The 16,904-nt window shown below is 34.7% G+C and overlaps 1 protein-coding gene across 4 annotated transcripts in view; it reads right to left on the minus strand.

Annotated features, from left to right (window-relative positions):
• CACNA2D1 (calcium voltage-gated channel auxiliary subunit alpha2delta 1) overlaps window positions 1-16,904 on the minus strand; it is a 365,472-nt gene that overhangs the window by 17,103 nt on the left and 331,465 nt on the right. For all 4 annotated transcript variants that reach the window (XM_082280237.1, XM_082280236.1, XM_082280239.1 and 1 more), the window contains exons 23-36: window positions 16,299-16,375; window positions 14,289-14,349; window positions 12,474-12,571; window positions 10,425-10,509; window positions 10,151-10,213; window positions 9,077-9,180; window positions 7,739-7,825; window positions 7,319-7,386; window positions 5,961-5,999; window positions 4,706-4,777; window positions 4,109-4,261; window positions 3,963-4,015; window positions 1,118-1,173; window positions 827-956 (exon numbers count right to left, since the gene is read on the minus strand). In XM_082280237.1, coding sequence (XP_082136363.1) covers window positions 827-956; window positions 1,118-1,173; window positions 3,963-4,015; window positions 4,109-4,261; window positions 4,706-4,777; window positions 5,961-5,999; window positions 7,319-7,386; window positions 7,739-7,825; window positions 9,077-9,180; window positions 10,151-10,213; window positions 10,425-10,509; window positions 12,474-12,571; window positions 14,289-14,349; window positions 16,299-16,375 — 1,146 coding nt within the window. The remainder of the gene's footprint in view (window positions 1-826; window positions 957-1,117; window positions 1,174-3,962; window positions 4,016-4,108; window positions 4,262-4,705; window positions 4,778-5,960; window positions 6,000-7,318; window positions 7,387-7,738; window positions 7,826-9,076; window positions 9,181-10,150; window positions 10,214-10,424; window positions 10,510-12,473; window positions 12,572-14,288; window positions 14,350-16,298; window positions 16,376-16,904) is intronic.

The following is a 16,904-nucleotide window of genomic DNA, read 5'->3' on the forward strand; positions in this document are numbered from 1 at the left end:
TTTAAGTTAGGTCATTTTCAGTTTATAAATAAACCCAACATATACTAGTAACACGGAGGAGGAAGTATGGAAGTGAAAAAAAAGTCCGTGTCTTCACCATTCTGTAAAGCTCTCTCTCTTTCTTTCCTGGGTGAAATATTATCTTTTTTTTTGTTTGAAATCTGGCTGTTAATTCTAATTTCTAAGATATTTTCAGAAGCTCAAAATGTATGCAAAACCCCTGCAGGCTCTTGTATGAAACAGAGATCTAGGTCCAAGATGCTATGTTTTGAAGTATACAATTTTTTCACATGTTATTAAATATCACCTTCAATAGGGCTCCTTATGGTGTCTGGAGAGTAATTCTTTTAATAAAAAAAGTAGAATAGCTTCATTTGCCTTATGAGACTCACAGTTCTTAAATCATGAACACTATCAGCTAGAAGGTAAATTAGAAGATAAATTGCACAATCTTCTTGACCGTCAAAAATTTTGATGCATAACCAGACTGAAGGAAATCATATCTCTTGCAGAATGCTATTAAGTTGACATAACAAATTAAAAGAAAACAAATTGTGACAGAGATAAAAATACAATTTTCATGGAGGAGAGACTATAAAACAAAAAACTGACTAAAGCATTTCTACAATTCTTTAATGATTAAAACTAAAATTAATTCTAAACACATAAAAAGAGAATGCAATTTGCCTGCCTGTATTCTTCTCTGTCCTACTTATGTAAATTTGGTGAAATTAATCCAAAATTTTGCTTCTTATAACGGCGTCCTTCTCTTTTGTAAAAATAAATAAAAATCCTAAAGTTATTACTTATATGGAAGAAATTTTACCTGGAGCAGTTTATACAGTCTACAATCCCACCAAAGGATTTATCATTGTTTTCAAAGAAATATTGAGTTTGCTCAGTGATACAGCTTGTTTTAGGCAGGGCAGCACCAAAATCATCATCTTCCATATCAGCTGATATAAAATAAATAAATAAATAAATAAATTAATAAACAAACAAACCAATGCCATTTTTAAGTCACAGACATAATGGGGAGACCCAAATATGTCCCCCGGCCTAGATTATTACCTTCTACTTCACTCAAAGTTGACTCTTTAACATTCTCTTGACTTACCTGCTTCAAGGAACCGTGGAAAAGTCAGGCTCAAAAACAGCTGCTGTAAGATAGACCTGAACACAGAAAGACAATATATATATTTTTAAAGGCTCTTTTTCTTCATTGTATTTTAATGGATACTTAAAGACTACTCAAATATAAGTTATTAACAACAAATTTTTTTATGCTTTGGCCAGTTATCAAAGCTGTGGTTTTTTAAGCCTTACAGGTTGACTCTGTTTTGGCTTTTTTTCCCCCACATTCTCACAGGTCTTTCACACCAATCTTTTATTCTACTCTTCAGATTTGCTATAACATGTGCCCACATCTCACATAATGGAAATGTTATCACGCCATCCATGCCCTCCTTTTATACCTCTGTGGGAGGTGGAAGAGGCATGTTGGCATTTCTCAAACACTTAAACCAACTGGAACTCCTTTTTAACACACAGGGAAAATGCTCCTGCTTTAGATACTTTACACTGGTTAAGGTTTATGAAATTTCTGAGAAGGGGATCAACACTGGAATACTATAACTATGTTATAAAAACCATTACTGTAACAGTTGACTTTTAAAATCATCTCTATTCTTGCTCTTGAGGTGTGGACTACCTTTTCTTCCCATATGCTACTAAAATACTTCAGCTTAAAGAGCTCCTTTTATTTAATTGTTTTTCTTCACTGATGATGGCATTTTTTCTGATTTTATTTACTTAAAGCAAGTACCAGTTTGCCACACACACACAGCCCCTTTCTCCTCTACCAGCCTGTCAAAACTGGAACTGAAACAGGTATATTCTTTGACTCCCTGCTTCTCCTTAACCTAAGTTGTATTTTTCAGTTGTCAAGTTTTAGGCTTGCTTCTACCCACAAATATGACCCAATCTCTTCTCATCTCATTCTGTTCTAACACTTGTTCTGCAGAGAAAAGGGACTGTATAAGTTCATTGAACCTCAAAGTTTTTTTCTTCGTTTTCTAGAGTGATTCCTGTGTAAAGAAACTGAGTATGCCTGTCACCTTTCCCATGGAGGCATTCCCTGAAGGCATTCTGGATTCACACCCACAACTTTGTGCTTTGAATTATCAGAGGGACAGCACACAGCAATTACGGGTCAGAAGAGACCTGATGCTGTTCAATAGTGATGCAATTTGCTGACAGAAAACAGTAATCCTTTGCAATGGCTTACCACAGAATTTACAGGGAACTGAACAAAAAAGGCAGCCTGGGAAAACTAAATCTCCTGACTTAAAGGAGCATGAAGGAGAAATGATACTCACTGTCTTAACTAAATGCTGATGCATCCCATATAAATTTTGAAAATGATCACTCACACCTTTATCCCACATTTTTTGCCTGAAACACTATAGCTTTCTTTAATAACCTGTGTTTTCTTATTTCCCTGTACTTGCTTTTGCCAGGTGCCTCACTGAACCCATTTTTTGTCATCCCTTTTCACTTTGCTTGTTTAATGGCCTTCTCTGCCTGCTTCTGACCTAGATTCCATTAAAAACATGACCATAGTAAAGTACTTTAATGCTGTGCTTTCAAGTTAAACATCAAAAAAAATAAACCTCAGGTCTAAATTGAGGCCAGACCACTGAGTCTGATTTGAACACTGATAAACTGAAGTTTCTCTGTTTGAAAAGAACTAAAGTTTCTCTTCTGGATTATTGCCCATCTTCAATTTTTGAGATTTGCTGTTGTCCAAGAAAACCAAGATTATTGCTCTTCCTGTTAACTAAATGTAACCAACAATAAAAACCAACATACAGTCTTCATAGTGCTTCTGTGAGAAAATTACTGTAAGTTATTTCAGCTGCTACATATTTTAACTCTTAGCTTTGTAAATCAGGTAATTTATTCCAGCTTAGTAATTATTATTATAAAAAAAACCCCAGCTTTAGAAAAAGGACCAGTGTCCAAGGGTGCAATTCATGCCATTGCAAAAGTACCGCATTGATCCCAGTTACCTATCCCAATGTGGTGCTGAGGGAAGCAGCTGATATGGGTGCCAGTCTACATGGCTCTGAAACAGATAAAATACCTCACCTGAATACCGTGTCAGCTCCAGAGTCCTCAGCACAGAAAAACATGGACCTGTCTCCCAGGAGACCTTTCAGTACTTAAAGGGTGCTCTTAAGAAAGATGAGGACAAACTTTATAGCAGGGCCTGTTCCAACAGGACAGGAGGCGGTAGTTTTAAACTAAAAGAGGGCAGATTCAGACTAGATACAAGGAAGATATTTTTTACAATGAGGATGGTGAAACACTGGCACAGGTTGCCCAGAGAGGTGGAGATGCCTCATCTCTGAGAACATTCAAGGTCAGGTGGGACGGGGCTCTGAGCAGCCTCATCTAGTTGAAGATGTGCCCGCCCATTGTAGAGGAAGTTGGAATGGATGACCTTTAAAGATCCCTTCCAAACCAAACGATTTTATGATTCATGTGTTTTGTAAAATGATTCACTGAAAAGCAAACACTAATTTTCTGAAGACTTCTTGCTAGAAAAAGGCAAAGACGATATTCTAAAATAGGGAACCAAGTGATCAATAACTTGAAATGTGGTCATTTAGACTTCACAACTGCCCATCATACTCAGACCATTAATCCAAACTCTGCTTCCTGAAGCTGATTTTGTAGTCAGAACACACAATCACAAAACCTGGCAAGAGAGCTTTGAACAAACTGTTGACAAAACAGTCGTGTTTGGAGATACACCTAAGAATTTTCATTATGAGAAACTGCAGAAACAAAGGGTCCAGAGCACTTTTATGGAGGAAAAAACCCTAAGCCAAATAGAGTTTCAGTCCACTGAATAATTATAGCTTAGACATAGAGATTTCCTACACACTTGTACTTACCAGGCTGCTGCTGAAGCCCACCATCCAAGTTGTAAAATATCTGTTATTGTAGGCTGGGAAAAAAAAACCAATAGAGATTATTTTATTTGTATAAACACCTGCAGACTTTTAATGAAATGTCAGCCACTGCACATGGGACTACTGACCACATAAGCAGAACGAAGTCCAGCTCCTTGCTTTGGTTCTTCTTCGGGATCACAGACTGACTGATAGTCATACGACTTGTTAAAGGCATACAGGGACATGTTAATCAGGTTTCGCATCAGGCCAGGATCAATTTCACCAAAGAATCTTCCAATCTGAGAGGGGAAAATACAGAGAGATAAGGGAAAACATTTCCAGATATTTTTCTTGTAACAAAGTGCACAATTCTAAATTCCCCAATTAGACAATAACTGTTAAGTGCAGTATCAATGAGACCCTGCCAGCAAGAAGAGCAAGAGAATATGAGAAAGAAGGTGTGTGGATAACATACTACTTGTCCTCACCATCTTAAGTCCATCGGCAGCCTACCAGCCTAATCGCAAAGCGCAAAGAATGCAACTTGGCAGAAGTTAGGCATCTTCATCTGTAAAGAAAACTGTAAAAAAGACTAACAAATCCCCTAGAATTTCTGATCCAGCAATATTTTTGTGATTCAGAAATGTTATCTTTAGGTTAAGTTGAGAGTGAAATTATTCTTTTTTTTCTCTTAAAACTTCTTCCTATTGGTTTTCATGTTCTGTTCATAAAGAATAACATACCTGTTGTGTATATTCGTCTCGATTGGACATCAGAAGAAATCCACCATCATCAAGGATAACACAGTCCACATGCTATTGTAAGAAAGTGAAATATGTTTTACAGGAAAGATTTGTCAATAGAACACACTGTAAGAAACTACTTTTTTTTTCAAGACATCAGAAGTATCTTCAAATCACAAACCCATAGCCAAGGGCCAATTTTAAGTTACACTAATTAGCATTATCAGTATAATAAGAGTTTGAACAGATCAAAGGCTTATTTGTGGCTTAATTTCATAAAAGTTGTTTTGCAAATTCTTATTTGCTCAATACTTTGTTAGTTCCAAGAGTACTATATCCTTATTAAATCTGATTATAATTGGACCTCAGTTCATAATAAGGGGCTACAAATTCTCATGTGCTTCAGCCATGCTTAAAGTCCTTTTCCATTTGCAGATTTCGATGGTAAAAATCTTAAGGGCAGGCTCCCTGCTAGCTAGACATGATTATTTTCACTTGCCAAGGACTGTAGTGGGATTATTCCAGGTGTCAGGCGCAGGAATGGGAAACCCACTAGTTCCATGTGCCTTGCACTTCGTAAAAGATCCTTGCAGCCAGAGACTGAAGAGGTAGCAGTGAGATCAGATAGATAACCTCCCACAGTACCCTTGCTGCAGCAATTCTTGCATTTAATGATCTTCACATTTCTCAAAAGAACTCAGAAGACCTGAGCAGAGGAAAGTTTTTAAGCACATGGCAAAACCTGATATGGTGACAGTCCCGGGATCTGTGCTCTCCTGAGTGCTAGCAGTTATGGGGTCGCCTAATCCTGAATGTGCTGGGAACCAATGACTCTGGAAAGGCATATAATGGACTACGGTGCTTCTAAGTTTGCATTTACCCTTCTCTGAGGTACTCTTTCTTTTTTAGAATTTAAAAAAAGTACTCTTTTTTTCTCAGGATTTGCCTCTTGTTTTGCAAATTAGTCATAGTTTTATCACATTTTTCTTCACATCATTGTCTATTGCTTTTCTTGTATTTTTTCTTTACACTTGTTCTCATAACTTCATCACCACAACCACTTCACCTGATTTTTATGCCCTCTTTTTCCCCTCCCCTCCTAACCTTCATCTTTCTCAAGACACAAACAACTAAGCCCTGTTTTCTGTAACACTAACACTCAGTAATAGTAATAGAATCTGTTTAAGATAGATCTAAAGAGAATGAGTGAATTTTCATACTCTGTCAGATATTAATAAACTGAACATATTCTTACCATGCTATTTCTTTCACAGCCACAGATTTCACTGTTGCACTAAAAAAGAGAAGTATGGTAATCTTCACAAAAATGTTACAAAATAAACTGTATTGTGTAGTTATATTCATCATTCAAGACAAGAACAAGTGATTCTATTTTCGATATCTGTTTATAAACTTAATTTTGAATGTGTGTCATTTATCACAAATATCTCTCTGATCAACCTGTATTCAGTAATCATCAATAGCACCATCTTGACAGACTTTACCAAAGACTCTGATACGGCTCCCTTTACAAGTATGTTCAATATAGATAAATACTTTGGAGGACTGGTCAGAATGTCAGTGTTGTGAACATAAAGTAAAACAAAAAGAATAGGAACATTTCCATGTGTTTGGGGTTTGGAAGGAAAGCCTTCAAAATTCTCTTTTTGACCATGAAAAGCTTCACCAGTCTCAAAGCATGGGGATCCTATGTGATAAAGGAAGCCCATCAACCCTGCTAGCTTTCATGGCTTTGATTCCTAATATGCTTTTCTCATGCTGTTGCAACATGTGTACACATACACACATAACTGTCCTTGCATTACGTCCTGAGCAAAACAACTACCAGGTAATGCTGGAGTCATCAGCATTCTGTCTGAAATACTCATCCTCCTTTCCATTTTCACTTATGTATTTTGTCCTTAACTCCTCTGACACTTAGGCTATGGATTTGCCTACCCATTGATCTACAGTTCCAATATCTAAATCAGCCAGAGTCTGTTATTGATTCCCTAAACATACAACCAACCAAGCAATATTGCCTCATCCAGTGAGAGGCTTATGTTCTATAAGTTTCTTAATGTTGTGCCTTCCCCAATTCACTATCAATTCCATGTTTTCCCTTTCATTTAACCTTTCCTCCTTCCCATTTACACCTAAGATGTTAACCCATGACAGATGTATTACACATTAGGTGTATGGAATGAGATGGTTAAGCACCGATTTCATTAAGTTCTGCTAAAATGCTGTTATGTTGGTTGCAATATAAATCCTTACTGTTCATACTTACCCATCCTCGATATTAAATAAAAACAGATTCACCAGTTCTTTTGCAGATTTTATACACTGCTAGAGCATAGTCTTACTACTAGCTAGAATATGTCATTTTTCTTTGTCTTTATCCATGTTTTATAATTATGAAAGCAAGACACGTACAAAATATGGCCTATTTCAACATAGATTTATTTTGTGCATTTGGATGATTTAAATACCACAACTACTTGGCAACTATGCATCAGTGTGACTCTGGCACAAAGAGACAGTAAACCTATTTGCATCTGAAGCTTTGAGAAACGCAAATAAAGTTCAAAACAGACTTGGTCAATCGCTTACCAGGCTCTTGATTGTGGTTTTTGTGAAATTTTCCATCCAGCTGGTTGCATCAATTTTTATTCCAACAACTAACAAGAAATACATGAAAGCCTTTTTTAGTAAAATGAAGGAAAAAAAAAAGGTAACTATATAATCCTAAAAAAAGGGGAAAGTATAATGACATCTAAATCATTGAACTAGAGAAGAATAAAATATGATTTTTGTTCAGTTGTCTGATCACCAACATTGTTCATGAGACTAATAAATTAAACACTCTGACTCAAATGCAAACAGACTTCCACTAGCAAGATTAAAACTGTCTCAGAGAAAATAATATTGTAAAGTGAAGTTCCTTTGAAATCTCAATTAAATTTCCAATTAACTGTTGAGCAACAACCAAATAACTAAAGTATTTCGAGTTTCAGCACCATTCTATCTTACCTGCTGGCTTCAGAAGCTTCCCATCAATTTCTATTTCCACAGCCTTGCTTACCATAATACCTGATTCATAGCTATTGGCACCGCTTTCTGACAGTATAGAAGAGTAAAAAAAGCAAACAAAAAAAGAAGTTAGTGTAACATAAAAGCCTCTTCCTCTGAAACTTAAGTTAATTATTATTCAAATACCAGAATGATTAAAGAAAATCCTTGTCCAAAAGCACTGACCCAGCTGTAGTACAGATTTATCACCTGTGATAGCTCAGATCACTAACACTGGCATGACTAAGGAATATTCGTGTTTACTTTTCTTCTTTTTGTACCCCATTTGACTGCTTCATAAAGTTACTGTAGCTTTTTCTTCTTCTGCAAACAGAGCCATGAATACCTTTACACATGTGAGCAGCTCTGTTAAAACCAGGATCAGAGCCAAAGATTTTATCCTGATGTAGTCTGTGTATTTTTCAATGCAGGGTATATGACTCCACTCACTAACACACAATTTCTGCTCTGACAGACTTCAAACTGTTTTCAACACTGCTTAGTATGAAAAGGCAAGTTAAAAATACATTCCCTGGAGCTGTTTGAGGAGCAAAAAACCCTTCAGGGAATTTTGTTAATTGTCATCTTTATATTTTCCTAAGAAAAAAATGCAATAAATAATTATGAAATTACAGCAAAAAAAGATCCTATATGTTTAAGAGAGGAGGATGTCCTTTGTGGTAGCACCTGCTTTTAGACAAACTTGAGAAGGTTAATGTTGCTCACATCAATAATGAGCACTTGCTCTTGTGTTTATATAGATTTTAAATGTCACAATATCTCAGACCAACTGGTGAGTAAGTGCAATTGTAAGTAGAATTCAAAAGCAAAGTTTAAACTAATTACTGGCACAGTGGATGGAGTTATGGACTCTGGACCATTATGCCTGGTCCCTCAAGTCAGTGCTGGGGGTGCTGAGTCAGTATACAGAACTCAGTTCTATTAAGACTTTTCATAGTGTTATTGTCTATGAGTGCAATTTTATTTCACATCCTGTTAAAATAATTCTGCAAAATTATCTCTGTAAAACAGGGTTTCAGTGTACTGAATGAACACCAGTTCTCTGTATGTTTTCACTTAGGTTAATTCTGAGCACACAGGGCCACCAGCGTAGTTGACAAATGATGAAGACCTTGTTTAGTGCCTCCTAGCTTTTCCTTAATGATGGATATTATCCCAAGACTTCTTTCCTTAGGAAGTGGCACGTTTGCATCTTTTTCAGTGACCTCATCTGGTATGGGAAACTTCCCCTTACATTGGACTAGCTAGCTCTGATGTTTCCAAACAGTGATGACTTACTGTTGTAGTATGGGGCTGTGAAAATATAGTTGTCATTATCTAAACTCCTCTTATAGAAGCTGACTTCATAAGTTTCAGCATTTTCCAACCAATCTTCTCCTGCCCTAAATAAAAAAAATAGGGATCAAAAAAGACAGTTCAGAGTCTCATTAAAGCTGCACTGTAGGTTGTTTTCTTTTAATATTTCAGAGTTGGGAAAAATGTGAGATTCATTCTTATAGTCCTCAGGCTCTGTCAGCTTTCACTGGATAAAAGACAGGTGTAATCATTAGAAAAACCCAAAACAAACAAACTTGGGGGAAAAAAAGAGAATGATATTCTTGGACCAACACAAATTCAGTCTCATGTTGAGACAAATACAACTGCAACACACAACAAAATCTAAATGAACTTTTACAGCATCATATGCTTTGAGCTTAATCCTAAAATATTTAATATCATTAATAATCCCAAAATAGGAAAGAAACTGACTTGGGGAGTAAAATTCATTGCCATTTTAACATTATAGTGAAACAGAATAACCTAAGGAAATAGATAAATTTGCTATTTACCAGTAGATCTGTACTGGTGCCCTCACTATTCCCAGTCACTCGTGGGGGTGTCTAGTTTATTGGATGTCTAATTTCACATTCCCTTTTTGTCCTCTGATAATGATACATTTTTCTCTCTTGAAGTCCCTGGACCATTTGGTCTGAGCTTAGTCTAAAAAAAAAAAAATAAATCACCTACTACTTGCCAGTATTTGCAGCCTGCCAAACAACTGAATGCTTGGGAGTAACTAGGAATTAGCACGGCCCCACTGCTACTAAAAAGGCATTGCTTTCACTGCTACTCTAGGCTGATTAGAAATCTGGATTACAAGGGCCTGTCACGAAAATAATGTAACAGATGAGTTTCAAGGAATGACACAGGTAAAATCTAAGAAAAACAAGACATTCCAAGTAATTTCATAGCCATCATTACAGATTAGACTCTAGGAGACAGTATTTTTTCATTCAATAAAGCCACTATTTAACATTCTGCCCTTTCAGAATTCAATATTATCGTACTATGCTATTTTGTAGTAATTCTTACCTTTTGGGGAACACTCTAGTAATTCCACCATCTGTAACAACAAATTGTGCAACAACTCCATCACTGTAAACAAAAATAAGATTTAAAATGAAAACTGACTGAAATTCTCACAGTTTCCTGTGTCAAGGGTTGCCATAAAAGAGTATAACTATGAAAAAATACCTATTCTGTGTAACATTAACTGCATATCTGTATATACACAGAGATGTATAAGATTTTGTTTTCAAACTCTGAAATGCATAAAAAAATCACAGTCAATAAAAAGAATACTTACAGAGACAGTTTACTCCAATAATTTTGGGCAAGTTCATTTGTAAATCCTGCATCCAGCAAAACTCTAATGACCATATCAGTATTACCTATCAAAAGAGTTAAAAGGTCAGTCATCTGAAACAATATGAGATGGTGTTTCAATAAAAGCCTAAAATGAAATTCTGAGCATTATCAAGATGCTCCAGCCACAAAATCTGGGCTGTTTATATTAGACATTCTGCCTAACTTCAGACTATGTCAAGTACTTAGAGTTAAATAGGTGTTCTCACACTGCTGAGTTCACTTAAACATTTTCTTCATTATATTCTACAAACCTATCTTTGTGTCACAGGAATAAGGAAGGTGATAAGGGCATGGGTCCCAGTTTGCAAAGTCCCTAAATCTGGAAATTAACCTATTTTTAAAGCATGTCTTCATTAAAACACTTTTTAGCTCGGTGCAAGGAAACAACACAATTCCTAATGATAGTTACTCTTACATGCTACAAAACAGAGATAATTCAACTACATTATAAATATATTTAGATCAATTAAGTCTCAGCCTCTCAAATAAAACATATTTGTCACCTGAAAATGCATACAGGGAAATAATTTTGAATCAGTAGCTCATACAGAGATGTCATGCTTAAATTTCTTTGAAAAGATGGTTTGAAGTCAGTGCTTCTCAACCATTTTCTTCAATAGCACTTTAGAAGAGATACTGCAGATTATTTCATCATGGAGATTTTATTTGGTATTCCTTTTGAAAATCATTTTTAACCGAGATAATTTCTACAGCCACTCAGTCTTTTAGTTAACACTGATTACTTATTAAGGAGACAATTTTTAAAGTAACTTAATTATTAGAAAAAAAAAGGGAAAAAAAAGTGCTGCGCATTCCAAAATGAAATACAGTAGTAGGTAGATAGCATTTTGTAATAATTACTTACTAAGCACTAGTGTATAATATAATATCACTAAATGTGTCCTCAATATTTGCTTGTAGTGAATATTACACAAGAATTTAAATATTTTATTAAATTTTACTAAATTAACCTTAATTGCTTTAATCACTGGAGGTGAATGCTTTCATTTCATAGACTGTGTCAAGGGAATCGAATAAAATTTCAGTCAGCAATGTGCCAATGAACAAGATCACTGTATTAAAAGAGCACCAAACATCCACACATGCACACAAAAATAGCATTTTGTGAGAAGACATCATATCTAAGTGGACATTCCTTCAGTTACAAGGTGTAGCAGAGAGATTCTTTCTGAATTGATCAGTTATCCCTGACAACAACATCAAAAAGACTTGAGGAAAGCAAGACAAAAAAAAAAGTTATTCCAAGTGTTTATAAACTATATAATAATGCTAAACAGATGTGTATGTACCAAGCCAAATCCAAACATTGAATTTTTCATGAGAACAAGTCTTTAACACATTACTAATGGTAATAACTTCATTTATTCTAAAGAGAGGTTAAGGCCCAATCTCAAAACATGAATTAATCCCTTCACAAAGCCCAGTGCTCACTGCTGCAGCAGTTACATGGATCTGTGGTTCTAAGCTATTCAAGCCCAAGTGAGATCTCTTTAACCAATTTGTGAATGAGCAAAAGAACTTCCTTATATTTTATTCTGGTTATTGGTTATTTCAGCCCTGGACTTCTTTTCCTTACTTATTTTGGAATAAAATGACAAGAAAGCAGGTTGAAGATTTCATTATAAGATTCTGAGTCTGTTTGAGACTTACTTTGGCTGGTATGCTTAAGCAAAAAACATAAATTCAAAATATTTGGAACATATTAAAATGAACCAGTAGTTATTTGATGCTTGAGAAAAATTCTGAGAGTTACGGAAAACACTGGATGCATAAGACCCTGCAATCTTTCTTAAATAAAGCCAGAAACTTGCAAACTAATTTTACACACTCTACCTTGAACAGAAAATCCTGACACTAGATATATTTCTACTAAAAAAACAAACCCACAAAATCTGAGCATGAACTCTCATTCATGAGAAAGTATTTTCCTAAGGAAAAAATTCAGTGAGCTGAGAAGTGCACTTACATGATGAACTGCTTGGAGTATTTCTGTCAATAAATTCATTGAAATTTAATAGAAATTCAGTGTTGTTCTCTGATTTCTTTACATCATTACAGTAGTCTCTGAAAAACAACAAACCATCAGTCTTATGCTTTTTTTCTTGTGCTACTAAAGCAGACAATTTTAAAGTCCAAGCAGGCTTGCACAACTATTATGAAGTAGCTGGTATTACTGTGTCAATTGACTGCCATCATCAATATTGAATGATGTCCATATCAATTATTTCAGACATCTGCAGGAAATAAGGTGTTCAAGTGACTGCCTAAACATTGGTTAAGATTTGGATTATAAGAAAACTACATTTATGAAATAGGGCATAGATTTGCAGAAAAAAACCTGAGGACTAGTGTAGGCTGTAGTATTAGGAGATCATGTCTGTACACAAAATATATGCCCAGTGAATTTGAGTTGCTCCTGGGTTAAACTGTACTGGAAAGTAGTACCTGGACTGCTGGTGAAACATAGTCACTCCATGCTCAACTAAGGCCAGATTTATAGGTTAAGGTCCTCTCCTCTGAGAAGTTTTAAATGCAATTTTAACAGGGTACAAAACACATAAACTTATAAACACTCCTTGTTTTGACATATGCAAACCAGATAAACGGTAAACTCCTGTCCCTTATATAATGTAATAAAGCAATATATCATTGGCCAATTCACTGAATGCAGGCAAGCAAAGTAAAAGTCACTGGGCATTTTGGAGGCAAACATTATCTGATGAGTGGCATTAAACAACTTTAATTAAAATGTAGAGAGTGTTTAGCAGTAAAGCACGGGGCTCTCCTTTTTAAATGAGCTTTTATACTAAATTAATTTTACAAACAAAAGAAGTCTGTTCAAGTATATCATAGGCCTAAGATATCTTATTACCCTTTATTTACCTTACCATAATCCAGAAAGACTACAGGCAGAATTTACCTTCCTATATCAATATACACATTTAAACAGAGCTACATATCAAACAAACTGTTAATGTAGGATAGTAGGGACTTGCTGGAAGCTGCTAATTGGCACAATTGATTCTCAATAACTTCAGTCTTTCAGAAAAATTAAATTGAACAGTTAAGCTGGGATACATTTTAAGATAGAAGACTTTACATAAATCAATCTAGCCATTGAAATCAACCTATTAATTGAAATTTAAAAGTATACTGAAATTTATCAGATAAAAAAAGTTTGCAACAATTCTCAACTGATCTTAACTGTACAGCATTTCCTTTATTCATCATAACTTTCTTTTAGAGTAACTCAATTTTTAGGAACCGTTTACCATACCAGGTTTCCCTTGCGAACATAATTTTAAAAGGGAAATAAGAACTGCACAATTTTGCATAAAAAAACCTCAGGGAACTAATGAAATTAATCAATTTTCAATGACTTAATTTTTGTTCTCAAGTAATTGAAAATTAACTCATACTTAAGTGATAGAGAGCTTTGAAACCCTTTGTCTTGAAGTTGGGAAATATGTTGTGGTAAGTATTATGAAACCTATTTGAAAAATAGTTGTAAAATCTGAAAAGTCAGAACCACAAGAATTGCACAGATGTGAATAAGTTTTCCATTAAAATATCAATATCAGTTTTTACAGCTCTCTTTGATTAATATGAACAGAAATCAGAGCCTGAATATGCTATTTACATTCCATCATGAAAAAAAAATTGATAATTTTTTTAACAAATGAAGCTTTATTAGTCAATTCTGTATGTTCCATGTGCCATTAAACAGATGAGATAGCTATTTAGTGCTGAAATAATACTTATTACTGGGAAATCAACCAACCTTGGTGCTAAAAACGTATAGCCAGCTTCATCAAAATGATCAAGCTTCAGTGATTCTGAAACTACAAAGACGAAGAGTAAACACCAAGTAAGTAAACTGGAATTTTTGCCATTGTTTCTCTTCTCAAACTATTTGGCTAACTGTTGCATGCATCCATGAATTTAGAAAGAAATGTTTATTTTTAGACACTTTTCCACTAATAAATTCTATGCTTCTCAGTATTTCACAACATAGGAAGAAATTACTTGATTATTATATATGACATACAAATGGCAGCAGTAAGATAATATCTAACAATTTATTTTAAGAGGACATTTAATTAGCATGACAACATGAAAACATATGAGATGTTTTCACTAGAGTTAAACTCTGATACAAATAAATATTTGGGACACTGAGTTGTTAGAACATGAAGAAAAATAGTCCTACTATCTTCTGCAATAAAGTTTAAAAAACTCAATCATATCAGCATCACTGTAAATCCCACTGAAAAAAAATGGCTTTAATAGCTGATATCACTGAACACTGATAGGAACAGATGAAGAAGGATTAGATATTAGCAACATATTGAAATGTTCATGAAAACAGAAAAATACTTCACTTTTGTTTTTTCCCCTTTCTATTGCTATGGTTCCCAATGATCATGAAGAAAATCCTGAGATGAGGAATACAGAGGAGAACATCCAGTAGGAATAGAAATATAAGTGAAAAATAGCAACTGTAGTAAACAGAAGGAAATTGAGCAACAAGAATATACTTGCCCTTTTTGGATGCCACTATCCATCAGAAAGAGAAAGCAGGGAAACAGAAAAAAACAGGGTAAAGCACAAGGGGTCACAAACCAATATTTTATTCAAACAGACCCTTGAATAAAAATATTGTACATAGATAGATCAAAGGTTCAATTTACATACAGCTGTAGTCTGGAAAGAAAAAAGACAAACATCCTTGAAGACTGAAAAATAGGTCCTTCTCAGTTATTTCTCAGTACCTTCTATATACTGTGGCTATTTCAAGGGTCTGTTTGGCAGGTTATATTGATATAAGTGCGAAACTAGATGATCTAATCCATCAAGTCAATCATACTCCCTGCTTAAAAATTTAATTTTAAATTACTTGCTTAAGTACTTGGAAAAAGTTAAAAAATAAATCATTGATTACTAAAAGTTGTTAAATTCTACTAAATTCTACTTCATACATGGGAGTAGTGGTAGAGGAGAGTGATGTAGTGCTAACCAAGTTCTCTAAACTAACAATACCTACACCTGAGGTTTTCTGTGTTTTTCTAACTTTCTATTTAACTACACACTTGTTCTAAATTTATCATAACACCTGGATATAGTTAAAAGTCTGTGTTTGGTTCTATTTTGTGTACTACCTAGACTACAGTTAAGCTCCACATAAGAAACAAAAGACCTTTGAATACTGACAAGTATAATTTCCAATTATCACTTCAGAATCTACAAATGGCTTGAAATTAGTCTGATGTAAAAATACAATGCAAACATTCACTAAAACTACTTGTAAAATGCAAAATAAAAACCTAACTGCAACCCAAACCAAACAGGGCTTTCACATTGTTCTATTCCTACAGACAGCAGAGATCGTTTGCTAAATATACTGTAACTAAAATACAAAAAAAAAAAAAAAGCTTTACTCTTATAGTCTATTTTTGCTAATAGTCTACATTTTGCTAATAGAATGGAAAAAATAGTATCCAGACCCTTAAAATGACAGCAACAGAGGATACACAAAGCAATGATTCTACAGGCACAGAGCAAGGGGTAGGGATTGTCAGTGGAACTGGGGTACCTGCACATATTCTATTTTTATAGAATATTTCTTGCACCTTGGATGTTACAATGGGTTAGAATCATTGCTGAAAATTTTGGGTACATCGTGATAACATCAGTGAATTCCACAAAATTTATGGATTTCAAACATAGTTTTTTAAGTGAATCTGAGACTTGGCAATACCAGACAAGACCAGGGAACCTTCACAGTACTTACATCTGGCTTGAGTTATAGGTTCGTCTATTTTGGCTTTAATATAATAAAAGCTGTATGATGGTAACACCAATGCCAAACTGCAACAGAAATGAGACAAGTAAAGCAATTATGTTATTTGCAGGAGCTTTCCAGTTTCAGCTTCTTTGTGTTTTGAAAGTTAATTAACAAGTTTGGAATTTGGATTATCACTAGATGAGACAGCCGCACAGTGATATACCACCCTCACACTTTGTAATAGACACAGGTACATTTATGCCAATCCTGAGGGTCCCTGTGTTTATTTTGATTCTTGTTTACACTTTTAAGCATAAATGCACTTTTTAGCAGATAAGCAAGGAATTTCCAAATAACTGCAAATAAAAAATCCCATGATTTTTGTATCTTCCTCTGACACATTTAGCATCCTAATGCAACATGTCACGGTGATCAGTGACTGCCAAAATATCACTTAGTATTGAGCTGATCATGCAGCAACCACTAACAACTATTGAACATAATTGTGTAGTAATATTTTAAGATTTGCAGAGAATTCTCAACATGTTTTCTTTTCTTATTATACTTTTTTTGGTTCAAAGTATGTAGGAATTCTTTTTTCAGCTGAATTCC

The sequence above is a fragment of the Coloeus monedula genome (assembly GCF_965178545.1).
Source record: "Coloeus monedula genome assembly, chromosome: 4".
In the NCBI taxonomy this organism is placed as follows: Eukaryota; Metazoa; Chordata; class Aves; order Passeriformes; family Corvidae; genus Coloeus; species Coloeus monedula.